The sequence below is a fragment of the Miscanthus floridulus genome, chromosome 6, assembly GCF_019320115.1.
Source record: "Miscanthus floridulus cultivar M001 chromosome 6, ASM1932011v1, whole genome shotgun sequence".
Taxonomy (NCBI): Eukaryota; Viridiplantae; Streptophyta; class Magnoliopsida; order Poales; family Poaceae; genus Miscanthus; species Miscanthus floridulus.
Genome location: NC_089585.1, coordinates 49,136,400 through 49,150,506, shown reverse-complemented (window position 1 = coordinate 49,150,506; position 14,107 = coordinate 49,136,400). Strand labels below are relative to the sequence as shown.

General features: G+C 41.1%; 1 protein-coding gene and 1 long non-coding RNA gene across 5 annotated transcripts; one reads left to right on the top strand and one right to left on the bottom strand.

The window, feature by feature from the left end:
* Positions 1-2,647: 2,647 nt before the first annotated feature.
* On the bottom strand, positions 2,648-5,890 carry LOC136458242 (protein disulfide isomerase-like 2-2). The gene is made up of 11 exons (XM_066458218.1): positions 5,638-5,890; positions 4,974-5,058; positions 4,669-4,766; positions 4,528-4,583; positions 4,216-4,333; positions 4,082-4,109; positions 3,872-3,963; positions 3,526-3,682; positions 3,330-3,451; positions 3,113-3,212; positions 2,648-3,006 (listed from the first exon to the last, which is right to left on the bottom strand). Exons 1-11 carry the CDS (start codon positions 5,814-5,816, stop codon positions 2,938-2,940), a joined length of 1,104 nt encoding a protein of 367 aa, XP_066314315.1. The 5' UTR covers positions 5,817-5,890; the 3' UTR covers positions 2,648-2,937.
* Positions 5,891-6,144: 254 nt separating this feature from the next.
* On the top strand, positions 6,145-10,171 carry LOC136458241 (uncharacterized). Of its 4 annotated transcripts, XR_010759931.1 has the most exons (6): positions 6,145-6,730; positions 6,825-6,980; positions 7,088-7,781; positions 8,128-8,192; positions 8,326-8,380; positions 8,486-9,205. It is a non-coding gene; the product is annotated as an uncharacterized lncRNA (long non-coding RNA). The 4 variants fall into 4 exon arrangements; XR_010759932.1 differs by lacking the exon at positions 8,486-9,205 and adding an exon at positions 9,791-10,171 and having other exon boundaries at positions 6,825-7,781; XR_010759930.1 differs by having other exon boundaries at positions 6,825-7,781.
* Positions 10,172-14,107: the final 3,936 nt, after the last annotated feature.

Sequence of the window (14,107 nt, the reverse complement as noted above, 5' to 3'; positions counted from 1 at the left end):
TAAAAGACTGGAAAAGCGTTTCTGTACTCGAAGGAACAAATTTGAGCTGTATACCCCTTTCGTTCCGCAGTTTCTGAGAATGTCGTATCACCTCGTACTACGTTCTCCATGTTCCGGGAGTGGCTGCTAAGATCTCATCTATAAAATTGGTTCTTTGATTCCTCAATTTTAAAAACTGTTTTTTTTGTTTTTTGCATCTTATATATCTTAATAGTAGTTGACATGGCGCCGCATTAAAGGAGGATAGATTGGACTAAGTTGAATGCTCAAGACAAATTAAAAATATTTTTAAAAATATATATCCAAAACTCATGAAAATAAATTTACAAAAATATCTAAATATTTTCTACATGAAAAATATTGCAAATAAAAACCTACTAATCTTATAAACTCAATAGAATGTTTTAGCTTGTAAAATTACGACACTAGTTTTTTTTTCTAAAATCGTGCTCTCGTATGGTATGATGGATAGCTTGAAACTGTTTGAATCTTCAGGGAGCCATTTTGGTTCTTATTTGCTAGTAGAACCTCTTATTATCTATATCTATCTATATCTAATAATAAAGAGTTAAAATTTTAGCTCATTTTTTTTTTGTTCATCTATTTTTTTTATCCGTCTTCCTCTAACTAACTCCATGAATATGGAAACTATCTTTGTCCATCTCTCTACAACTCTGTTTTATATATAGCATATGTAGGGCTTTTTAAGATAATTTAGATAACTAGGAATCATAATATAATTCTTCCCATCCTGACTAACGTAAATAGGAGCCCTAATCCAAATAGAAAAAAAAAACTTCTATCTACTATTTATGTTTACCCATATACGCATACACATACATATACATACACATAAGTACTACGCCTAATAAAAAGTATGAAGAGTTATCATCGTTAACTAATCTCTCGCCCCCCTGTAGAGTCCAACAGCCACATCTACGGAGTTCGCGTCGGACACAGCAATCTTCCTCTAAGGAAACGGCCACAACTAAACAGAAGCGCATACGGTGCTGGCCACTTTGTCATTTATTTAATTGAAAAAAAATCACGTACGGGCCTGGTGCTTGTGCCATGCCAAGCCGGTACATGAATATGAGCCACCTTTACAGATCTCAAAATTATCAATATTAAATTTTTATATTATATATTAAGGATGTCATGATCATTGTAAAATAAATTAGTTTAAAAATGTCATAGAAGGATAAAATATAAATAGCTATATAGCATTCTTTATTCTCATTTTCCATGAATATTCAATAGCTTATTTTCTCAGCACTCCTATATATTCGATAGCTTATGTTCTTCCGTTGCAACGCACGGATATATTTGCTAGTCTATTAAAAATAGTCGCTATTGAGCAGCATCATTACAACCTTAGTGGGTGTTGGTCCATGCCATTTAGTTTGGGGATAAGACGGGATGGGTGCCATTATAATTTTCTAAGATGAGGTGATCTATATTCTTATTTGGTTAAGGGGATAGAGCCATCCATGTTTGTGACAAAAGTATAATGTCTTGGATCCATTAGAAGAACGTTAGGTAGACCCCAGATACCTACATGTTTCACCTTCTTCGTTCTCAGCGCACCCTCAGTAATAGAGTCAAGTTGCTAGTACCTATGGACTTAAAAAAAAGTAACTAACATGTACTATATAGAAAAAAAATATGTAAACATAAACATATGAATCATAGGAAAATGTGAGCTTAACTCTTCATGAAGAGCTAACTTATTATTCTCTCTCCTTATTAAATAAAATATTCTATGAGATAGATCTTAAGACAATATTGGAGCTGCCCTTACCCACCAAAAGCTACAGCTAGTAAGTAAACTGATATTTAGGGGGTGTTTGGGACTCATCCACTCCATATTTTTTACTCTGCTCCACGTTTTTTAGTCAAACATGTTCAGCTTTACGCACTCTGCCCGAGGAGAAAAGGTAGAGTTGTGAGAGCACATAAAGAAATGCCTTTAGGTTTTTTGTAGAACTACTTTATGGTAGAGTTTATAGAGCAGAGTTCGTGAAGCAGTCCCAAACACGCCCTTACTAAGTTGTAACCTTATTTAATACCTATTAAACTCTTATAAATTCTCCACTAAGACTGGCCTAAACCTACACAATATCGGAGGAGATAGATAATAATATCTATGTATTGTGAGGAACGAGGAGGAAACATATAGAGAATTATTTTTAGGATGTTTGTTTGAGAAATGGGCTAGTCCATCTTCTCACTCCCCACTTCATTGTTTGGTTTTGTGAAATGGGTTGATAAATCATCACCACATTTTTCACAAGCTAATACTCCCAAAATTACAAATTATAAGACGTTCTAAAAAACCTAAAACATCTTATGACTTAGAACAAAGAGAGTAATCAATACTAGCTAAGTAATGGAGTCATTCCACCGAATTAAGAAAGACTCATGATACAACACCTCTCATCTAGAATGGTTTAATTCTTTAAACCAAACACTCTTCCTCGTTTAATTCCACAAATCAAACACTCTTCCTCTTCGAGACAGTCCAATCTCCTCAGTATAGTGAAACCGTCCCACACAACCAAGCGTCCAAGCAGATAGCTGAAAATGGTTGAAAAATTGTCTGTGGGTGGGCAGGCGCGGGAACATGTTCCCAAAGTACGTATCAGAACAGGTTGGCATAAGCTCCATCAATGAGCAGTGTTATTAGACAGTAAAACTCAGTTCTGTAGTCACAATGTTCTCTATGTCGAACCAAAAATAAACTATGGTGCTGCGGAATAAATCCATAAGCACAAGGGAGGAAAAGAACTGCAATTCGCAAGAAGCACAAGTATCACGTATCCTCGAGGGAAACCCCCAAAATTAGTTCTGCCACCACTTAACTCTCATTATCACACTTCTAATCTTGCAGTTTTTGTCGCCTATATCTGAAACGTGAAAATGGAGCTAGCAGATGCCTTAGGATGAGAAAGTCGAAAGAACATTCTTCTTGATGATAAACTCGTCGGCCTTCAAGGGGCTGATGGACTGCAATAAGGAAAAAGAGATATGACTACGAGTAACCAAATCTGTACAGTGAGTTGTCCCAAAAGAGAACTTTGATGAGACATCTTGAGAGGTAGTCGTTTCCCACCTTCTCCAACATGCGTTCAAGCCTCTCGGTTTCCTTCTTAGTGTACTCGTTGCCTTTCTCTAGTATCTTCTTTGCGATGGTTACATAGACCTTCCCATGCCTGATTTATTATGCCACAAGGAAAATTCAACTCATTAACTAATAACATTCTTACAACGTTAAATGAGATCATTAAATAGCTCAAGCAAATAGGCCAATAACTGAGGCAAGAGTTTACCTTGCAGCAGGACCACTGAGCTTAGCTGCCTCCTCCATACTGGAGAGGACTTCCTTTCGCTTGTCACTGGAAGCGCCAAGGAACTCCTTAGCCAGGACATCCAGACTTGCTATGCGGCCAGCCTAACAAAATAATAGAGCCAGAGTTAGCATTTTGCCTGAATTCACAAATGCAGTATTGTGCATATGTAACCAACCTCTGAGGTTAGTTGACCCTTTGTGTCACGGCTGGTACCACTTTTCTCGTTAATGAACTTGACGAAGTCACCCAAGTCCCTACCGCCATCATAATCTTCACCAGCTTTGTTTCCCTTTGGGAAAAACTTCAATGTAGGAAATCCAGTAACTCCATACCTAAAGTGGCGTCACAAGTACAGTATATTGCGTATAGAACAAGTCAGAAGTAATAAGGTGTTATTTGTTGCATATAAAATACCAGTGACTAGTATTCACAGGGAAACAAGATCATGCCCCAGTGCTAGGTAATACAAAAAGGGAAACAAATGCAGATAAAGCGTATGTGAATGTAAACACAGAACATACTTCTCAGCCAAATCCCTGTGTTTATCAGCATCAAGGTTAGCAATAACAACTCCTTCATCTAACTTGAAAACAGAAGCCACCTTCTCATATGTCTGAAAAATAAAGATTATGATTAGACATATCAGAAACGATGAAGGTCACTAAGGGTGATTACAAGAGTAAAACCACGATAGAATGTGTCACGAACTCAAACAAGAACCATGTACTAACCGGTGCAAGACTCTTGCAGTGACCACACCTGTACATAAGACAAGTACATAATCCATTAGATTCGCTGAGCAAAGATAACAGATTGATGGCACAAAACATAATGGTGAAGTACTTAACAAAACCCAGTAACCTACCATGGGGCATAGAACTCAACAAGGACATCTTTGGCTTCATCAAGGACAATTGAGTCAAAGGTCTCTGGGGTGAGCACCACAACACTTGAAGGAATGGTTGCCAGCTTTACATTTGTGCCTGAAAAATCCAGAATCCAACGATTTTAGACATTGATTAATTGAGAAATATGATTACTTTGTTAATTATTTGTGAAAACTTGAAATGTAATCTGTGACGTTCTTCTATACAATGAGCATATTGAATATCAAAAGTGAAGCTGCTTGGTAAAACAATAATTTCACAGTATTCTAGAGAACAGGTTAAATTCCCACCTCCTTCAGTATTAACAAATTCAGCAAGGGCTTCTGCAGTGCGTTGTCCTTCATACCTAAATTGCCAAAGGAATTTCTGTCATAATTCACAGAACTTGGTAAACAAAGGACATGGAAAAATTTAAAGTCATGCACCCTCACTTTTTGGGCTCCAAGGATCCTTTTGGGAACCATTGGATTGTTGGATACCCAGAAACTCCATACTTGCTGCACAAACTCTTGTGCTCATCACAATCGACCTAAAATGAGAAACCAGAGTTTAAGATAAGTGAAACCTATAATTTTATCAAACAAAAAAAAAGTGCACACGGAAATGTCATGAGCCAAGTGCCAGTAATTTTCTTATCAACCATAGTGGCATAAAAGGACAGAGAATATCTGAGGAATGCTGAGAGATTCATAAGGGAGAGAACCAATTTAATTCCTCAAGCGTACGATAGATATACCTTAGCAATCAAGACAGATTTAGCTTTCTTAAAACTTGCACCGAGTCTTTCATACTCAGGAGCAAGCTTCTTGCAGTGACCACACCTAAACAAACAAATCAAGAAGATGACTAAAATCAGATTTTATGAAAGGTTGACCTGCTGATACACAGAAATAATAAATTCCAAGTACAATTCTATCTATGTTACTGAATTCCAGGGTACTATACTATTGCAGAAGATAAAAACTGCACAGATTAAAAATGCATGGTCAAACGAGAGATCCCACTTATTTTGTATAGCCAAGCCCACCCACTAGAAGATGAAGATCTGTGATCTACAACACGGCCAAATATTAAGACAATTCAAGTGCATATTGCCGCCAGTCTGCCAAGCCTATAAAATTATCAATTTACTACGTGAGTTAAAATATCCATCCATAACAGTCTTGCTTCTAGCGGATCCCACAACCGATTGAAAAAAATTACAGGAAAACAACGATTTCTGACCACAATTGGAACAACTCGAGAACTACCGCCTCATCCATGTCCGCAAATATCCAAATTCCGGAACCTACTGCTCAACCAGTAACCCCAACTACAGTCAACAGATCCGGTCCCGTATTCCTCTACGGTCGATCGAACTGCAATCCAGCGTGGTGGAGAACAAAGGGAGCGAGTCGAACCAGGGGGCGTAGAACTCGACGAGGGCGCCGCGGTCCTGTCCGACCTCCTTTTCGAACGTGGATTCGGTAAGGGCCACCACGTCGTCGCCGTCCGCGACCGCAGCCGGGGCGGCAGCGAAGGCGGCGGCCAGGAGGAGGAGGATGGCCAGGGCTCCGCGTGAGATCTGGGAGATCGCCATGGCTGGGTCTCTGGGAAGCACCAGGAGGTTTTGGCGAAACAGACGAAGGGAAGTCTCCTGCTACTTCGTCCCCACTTGTGTCGTTTTATGTAAACCAGAGATAATCCTCCATATATCTCTTTTTCTATCTATCTCTAAAAAAAATTCTACGGTCAACGCCTACGCGGTAGGACGATAGGTCAAGTGCGACCAATGACTCCGCCCGGCGCAAGTCCCTAATCTGAGATTATTTATATATTTATTATTATTATGATGTAAAGATATAAAAAGCATTATATCAATAACTTATTTATCTATAATAATGATAAATATGTATCTCCGCTCGCAATTTCATCCACCGGTCTCGCTCCCGCCCTCATCCCCGCCCCGCTCCTCACGCCCGCGGCGGCCGCGCCCACCTCGCTCCTCACGCCTGCGGCGGCCGCCACGCCCGTCGCTTGCGATCCCGCGAGTCAAAAAGCGATGCGCCGGCAGGTGGCACCAATCTCGCGATCCATTCCCTCCGCGATCCCGCTCCAATCACAACTCCCTCACGCGCACGCCCACGCAGCTACCTCCTCGCCCACGCCTCCCTCCCTCCCGCTCGCCGTTCGCGCCGTCGTCCTCGCCCATCAGGACCCGCGCCGTCGACCTCGCCGTTTGTGCCCGCACAGTCATCCTCGCTCCTCCCCGATCCGCCCTGCGCCATCGACCTCGCCGTTCGTGCTCGGGCCGTCGACCCCCCGAGCGAGCGAGCTCCCCCGTTCCATCGCTCCCCCGGAGATTTACACGACGCCGACATGTGGGGCCACTTTCCCCAGCGCTAGCACGTGAAGTCGCGAAAGCCCTCGCCCCCGACGCTCAGCCAGCAAGGGATGGATGTCCTCTGAAGCCGCACGGTTGGGCTCCTCGTCAGCAACAGGAAGGAGATGAAGGTTGGTTTTCTTTTTTGTTGCGGTGTCCTGTTTGGAACTTTCCAGCACCTAATTTCACGGAGCTCTAATCGTTTCCCCGGCCGTCTCACCGCAGTCGATTCCGTGCGGCCTGCAGGCTTCTGGGAAGGACAGCCCCAGCGGCGTGTTGCAGGTCAGTCCGCTGTCGTCATTGCCGTCGGAGCATCTGCCTGCTGATCCGGTAGATCTAGGTGCTCAACCTCAACGCTGTTGGTTTCTTTTCTTGATCATGGTAATTATTTTCCTTAATTTCAATCTACGTATTAATGTGCCTTAACTGGACTGATGAATGAATGGCACTAACAGTTTGCTGCTCCTACTTTATTTTTGCTTCGTCAGATGCACTGGTGAGACACAGCAACACTCTGCTAGCTAGCTGTTCGTTAATTTGCTTTTGAGAAAGATAAACTGGCAGCAGAGATGATATGTTCCATGTGCATATTTCCTGGGAGGAGTTCTTGAAAGGATCATGTGATTCATTGTTTCCCAACTGATATCTGGAAGATTTGATGAAATTACAGATCAAGCAATGTTTTTTTTTTCTCAACAACGTGAAATACTTGCATGTTAGCATCAGGGCTTGGGTTGGGAAATAACAGTTTGTTCATCAGGGCTTGGGTTGGGAAATAACAGTTTGGTTTGAAAAATTAGCTGGTGCAAATCAGGTTAGTAAACTTTTTTTTGTAAATAACATATTGGTTCAGAAAATTGGTTGCGTATCTCCAGTTTCCTTTGTTTTGTTGTAGCACAAAGCAGATATGTGTCTTAATCTTAGGGATGACATTAGCGAAAGTCAATTGTGAATTGTTGCAGGATCAGATAGGATAACAGGAGAGATGCTTGAGACCATAGAGTACACTTACAATAAAGAAACCACATTTCAAGGAGCAGAGTTTCTATTGACTGGATTTCCTATGCATTAGAAGGAAAAAGAAATTGATTCCCAAATACAGTAATCTGGTGTTGATGGACACGCCAAGGCCAACCGGTGATCGGGTACCTTTCGGGGACCTTACAAATACAATACATGGAGGTGTATAAACTTTTACAACATCTCTACATATTCTTTGTTCATATGTTTGCAACTCACCAAAATTTATTGAAGTGAAAAAAAAAACTCCCACACTGTAGATTGCGATACTGCCTCATGGTTTTATTTTATTGATTTGATTGATTAACTATTGTCTAACTTGTTAGGCTCTTAGGATGCACTTCGTATGTGCTACACGTTGTTTCTTATCATTACTCCTAGCCCGCGTCAAGAAACTTGCCTTGTGGAATGCTGATGTGCTCTTGATTTCTTTGGACTATGAAATTTTTCTGTCAACTGTCAGTAGTATTAAGTTTGATGAGAAAATTTGTGACATTCTGGTGTGCAGCCAGTCAGGTAGGATAACAAGCAGAGGAGGATTAGTCTGTTGGAGCTTCCTGCACAAAGCAGCATGTATTTCCCCGATTGTTCACTTTTTCTTTAACTTTGCGTAAGATAGACATGCTTTCTGTAGAATATAATAGCTATCATGTGGTATGATCAGTTCAGTTTGGCAGCATTTATGAGTCTGACTTTGTGATTTTAGGTGTACGTGAGGGCTGATAACCACAAAGTATGGAAAACACCCTCCCAAAAATGATGTAAGTTCAGTTTGCTTCCTGTCCTGTCCATGTGGAAATGTTCGGAGTCCCTAACATGTTAAAATCGTGATCCTGAATTCAAATTTTAACAACTATGATCCCTAGAGTGTCACTGTTATGGTGGGCCGCGTCTACCAGCGCCGCAAGCGGAGCCGTGGCTAAGGATGTAGTCGAGCAGCGTGCGACGCGCGCGACATGCATGCGGCTGCATGGTGACCACGGCCGGCTTCAGTTCCTTAAATCTAGGATCTCAGATTTGCGTTTGTTAGTCAGCTAAAGTTTGTTAGTTAGTTAGTGAATTGTGGAACACTTGGCTATATAGCCTAAACATTTGTTTAATAAGAAGTTAGCTGGAAATTGATATCAATCTCTCCCGCTCTGTTAGCCTCAACCCTCTCCTCTGTTCTTGTGTTCGACGCCGGCCGTCAGCATGGCGTCGCACGCTCGCCGCCGAGGAGAGACCAAGCCTCGCCCTCCCACGTCACACGACTACAACCTCAGAGGAAGTAGCAGCGGTACTAACAATCTGGTATCGGCCATGTCAGGTCCAATGACGGGTGTTCCCACCACCGCCCTTTCCTCCGCCGCCATTCCATCCATCCACCCAACGACCACCGCCGCACCCACCACCACCGCCCCGCTCCCGCAAACCACCGCGCCTCCCATACCGGGAGATTCCTCCTCCCCAGACCTCCTCACCGCCGCCATACTTGGACTGCAATGCTAGATGGGGCAGTTCGCCACGCGCCTGTGATCTGCGTTTTAGGTAGAGTACCGTATAAGCTAAGATCTGCGTCGTGCAGCCAGCTACACCTCTTCAACGGTGTGGATTTAATCCCAAAATTATTATTTATAAAACCTTACCTTATTTTGTTAGCTAATAACTTACCAAATTGTGATTCACAATTACTGCATAGTATATCTGATCTTGCAAACGAGATTACAAAGGTGTTACGGGAATTTGGAATCACCACAATCGCTGTATGTTTATGGGATTTTGCCTAGCTTAAATAAGGTTACGTTGCTCATTAAGGAGGAGCTACACCTTTGGTGTTTGGATGGAGCTCGATGGGGTCTCTCGTCTCCTCGCCTTTGAGATTGGGGCTTTTCCAAACGGGGCACGTCTTGTCAGTGGCGTCGAATCGTCTTGGGATCGCAACTGTTAAAGGGTATATGAGTACAGCTGTTGAAATTTCTCTGCACCGTAAGGCAATTTGATTCTCATAAATTTTGATATTTGAACACTTGTGGACCGTGCTCCGTGCATAAGGTTTACTCCCTCTGTCTCATGCACGTCTTATTTTTTAAGGAGTTAAATATTTTTAAGTTTAACTAAGTATATATAAGAAATCATCATATTTATAATGTGTAACTAGTATCGTTAGATTGACAATAGAAGATACTTCGTAGGCGGATTCAATTGCTGGAGGGGCTACACGGCACGCAGCGGCCTACGGTGACTAGCTCTGCTTCGTAGCAGGCTACCTCGGTGTGGGACATCGTCGGTAACGATGGCATGAGCGGCGACGACGGCGTTTTGTCTTGGTGTCTTCGTCATCCGGGGGACGGTGGTACAGTGTGGCGACCGGTTGACAGTGGTTTGTTGGCGGTGCAGTTTGCAGTTTTCTTTGAGTTTTAGCTTTAATTGGTTCGTGTCGATGTCCCAATCTGACTCTCCAAAGTTGTTTTTTTTTTGAGTTTGAGTTCGGTGCGTGTTGATGTTCCAATCCAATCGGCCCGAGCGTGTTTTTTCTTGGGTTTTTTTTGTGTTGTTTGTTATTGCCCAGACTAGGATCATCTTCTTTTTAATATAATCGGCAGCTCTCCTCCTGTCTGGTTTGTTTTAAAAAAATAATACATTTATTTGGAGGTACAAGCATTGATATTATTTTCATCAGTCAAACTAAAAAAAAAAGTTAGACTTCTCCGGAAGCGAGATGAGCACTTATTTTAGGAGTTAGGGTGACACAACCTATTATATGTTAGGGTTTTTGAGCCCCTTGTCATAAAAAGTTAGGGTAATTAACAGAATTTTTTTTGTTTTCTCTCTCTTTCATTAGTAACAGTGTGATTATCACTTTAACCACCATTTAGAAAAAAAATAAACGTTTTGTTCTGCAACACTACTTCAACAGTACTTTTCAGTAAATGAATAATGTTTTTCTCTCACAACAATTCAGCATAAGCCAAATTTCAACAAAAGGAGCAAGGCCAACATCACAAAAATTAGTTTTTTTTCCTTGTAAGCTAGCAAAATTAGTTATTACTTTTACCACCATTTTCTAGAATTGTGCTGTGTTAAAGTTTATCAAATTTGACTAAATCTATATCTATACCTAATAATAAAGAGAGAAAATTTTAGCCATTTTTTTATCCGTCTAGTTTTTTTTGGTCCGTCTCCCTCTAACTCCTGGACAATACAGAGTTTCTTTTGTCTGGACTTATATAAACTGTGCTCATACGACTTAGAATAGCTCTTGTCTAGCGCGATACGAAGTTCGATTCCAAAACATATTGGGTCTTCCACAACAATAGGAGTACACGAAAGAAAAATTAGAAAGGAAAAAGAGAGAAAAAACGAGGAACGCGGGGAGGGATAAAAATCAAGTGGAACGGGGAAAAAACAAATCAAGAAGCGCATACGGACACGGCAGGGAGAAAATCACGTAAAAGAGTTTGAGTCATGTGAATTAGGATTCTTCGTGTGGTTTAATATTAAGGAAAGATTTATCTCATTTTTATTCTCTTCTATTTAAATTAGAATTCCTAATTATTCAGGTTACGTTAAAACTTATATCAAAACCGTAAATATGTCATATAAAATAGGAGATGTAGATAGAACAGAATAGTTTTAAATTTAACCATTACATCCCGTTGCAACGTACAAACATATTTGCTAGTTTATGTAAAAAAGTATTAATATTTATCATGCTAAACATATATCTTTAGATCCGTCGAAACATATTGTTACAGTATATCTAATTGAAGTCATATATGCATTGATACTATTTTTTATAAAGTTAGTAGATAGTTTGATTTTGACCAGACTTAGAATTACGTTCTTTTTATAACAGAGATATACTGTTAAGCACATCTTAAGACATTAGAAGATCCTGGAATGAAACTATACAAGGGATACACTTGTTATGAACAACAGACTAATATAATAAAGCATACATTTGCGCAAAGCATACACAGGGATAGATACTCGCAGCTCTCCGGCAGCCGATTAGCCGAATCAATCAATCCATGGCTACAGCTAGTTGGAGTCCGGGTTGGCTCCGCTCGGCACCTGATGTTTGCTCACTGCGTTCATGAATGCCGCCGAGCTGCTGCTTGCTCTTCTCTCCATGCTCCGTGGATGCGGCACCACCGTCTCCTTCACCTCCACGAACTGCGCTACCTGCACCGTGCGCACGGGGAGAAGTTACGAGTTAATTTATAGGGTCTAGATCAGTTACCTGTCAATTATAAGTTGCAAGATATGAAGTAATACAAAAACTAATATAAGTTTTGATACTTTTTTTTTCTAGAAGCTTGGCTCGTTTAGCTCGCGAGCGGCTCACGAGCTAACTTGTTATAGCTAATGAACTAAAATATTGACTCGACTCGGCTCGTTATCATAACGAGCCGAGCCGAGCCGAACCAAGTCGAGCCAGCCACGAGCCAAGCGAGCTAACGAGCTTCGAGTTTTTTATCTAGACGTGCGCGTGCAGTGCATGTACATGTACGAGTTAACGAGCTTCGAGTTTTTCATCCAGACGATCGAAAGGAAACCCTAGCGCTTGTCCCTTGGACCGGTCGCCGAGCTTGTGTCACTTCGTGCCGGGAAAGAAGCTGCACGGGACTAGTGGATCGATTTGCATGTTTCTTGTCTGCTAGTGCCAGCAAATCTAGGCCTTGTTTAGATTATAAATTTTTGCAATCTGGACACTGTAGTATGTTTCGTTTGTATTTGACAAACTTTGTCCGATCATAGACTAACTAGGCTCAAAAGATTCGTCTCGTGATTTATAACCAAACTGTGTAATTAGTTATTTTTTTTATCTATATTTAATGCTCCATACATACGTCCAAAAATTAATGTGATAGAGAGAGAGTAAAAAAACTTAAAATTTGGAGGTGATCTAAACAAGGCCCTAATATATATATCATCAGGTCAGCAATAAAAGCTTGACTTTTCAGGGTATGGCCTGGACTTTTCATGGTACGGTAGTAATAATTCCTAATTCTTGAAATAGCATCTGCTTGTTTTAAAATTCAAACTTTGCTATCTTTAATCAACAATTAAACTAATCATACATAAGTTAAAAACTAGTAATATTATATTTGTATTTAAAAATAGTTACTTTCTAACAATATTTTTATTGTCGTCAATTATTATCTATTACAAGATAAATTGATGGTCAAAGTGTGATCTTAAAGACCAACGTTGACAAATCTAGGTGGGAGTGTTTACCCATCATACGGTTGATTCGTAGGCTTCCAACAATCGTGTGATTACAGTCTAGGAAAACAACCGATGCAGGGCATAGCAAAGATTCGAGTATTTGGACACGTTGCAGCACACAAATTTTTATCCATTGGATTTTAATCTTACGCCTTCTTGTTTTTTACTGTTTTGTTGCTTTTGTGGGACGGTTGCTTAGGTGGAAAGGTCGAATCTGCAGGCTCATGAAGCCCAATTGTGCCGTCCAAATATGTATTGTGCTGTTTTTTATTGTTGTCTAACAAATAACTGGGCCAGACAGGATGGTAAAATACACGTTTGAAAACTAAAAGACAAATTAAATCTAGAAAGACCAAAAATTGCAAATCTCATAGCCCATACTACAAGTGCAGGTTCGGATACAGGTGGTAACCATTACAGGCAAAACACACCATCCGGCCACACCATCTCACAACCAACCATGTCAGGCCACAGAGATCTACAATGAGCTCTTAAAACATACAAGGTTCATCGTTGGCATCTGGCAAGTTGCAAACGTGTCTGAGAGCATCTAGGTCCCTAGTTGGGTTTCGGTGATTAATGACAATATGAGATTACTATGACTAACGTGTGTTTTGCAGAGACAATTAAGTTATGTTATGGTAATGACAATTGATTGGGCAATCATGGTTGTCATGCCCCTACGATGAAAATCGTTTTGGTTTTCAAAGGATGGATGACAAGGTTAAGGATAAACTAGTTCTAAGTGTCGTTTGGTCTTGAAGAGACACTTAGAGTAGTTTAGGACTTTATTTTTCTTTTGGTCATACTATTAAGGGGGGGGTATGGACTACTAGCTTGACATAGGTGAGTCTAGTAAGTTAGGTGTGGTGCACACTTATCAAATCTAGCACTAGGTAGCTCCAGAGTAGCCCTAAGATCAATTGGAGTAAACTTCATTCACATATGATTTTGAGTTGAAAGTGAATGGAGGGTCAAATGACTGACCGGATGCTGGTCTGGTAGTGACTGGACACTAAAGGGTGAGTCCAGTCAGTTCATTTGATCAACTGGAGCCGTCTGGTTGTGTGGGGGTATTAACCCCTATACCCTTGCGGCTAGGCTTGGGCCGGCCCGGATCAGTGGGTCCGGTCCACCAAAAGACGATGCACAGCCTGGTCAACCTATTCGGAGTCCCGCGCAAGGAGTTAAGGCGGATTTGGTGATCAAGCAAGATCCTGGTCGGTTAGAATAGGAATCCTTATCCGGCCACATATGGCAATTGTAACTGACTAGAT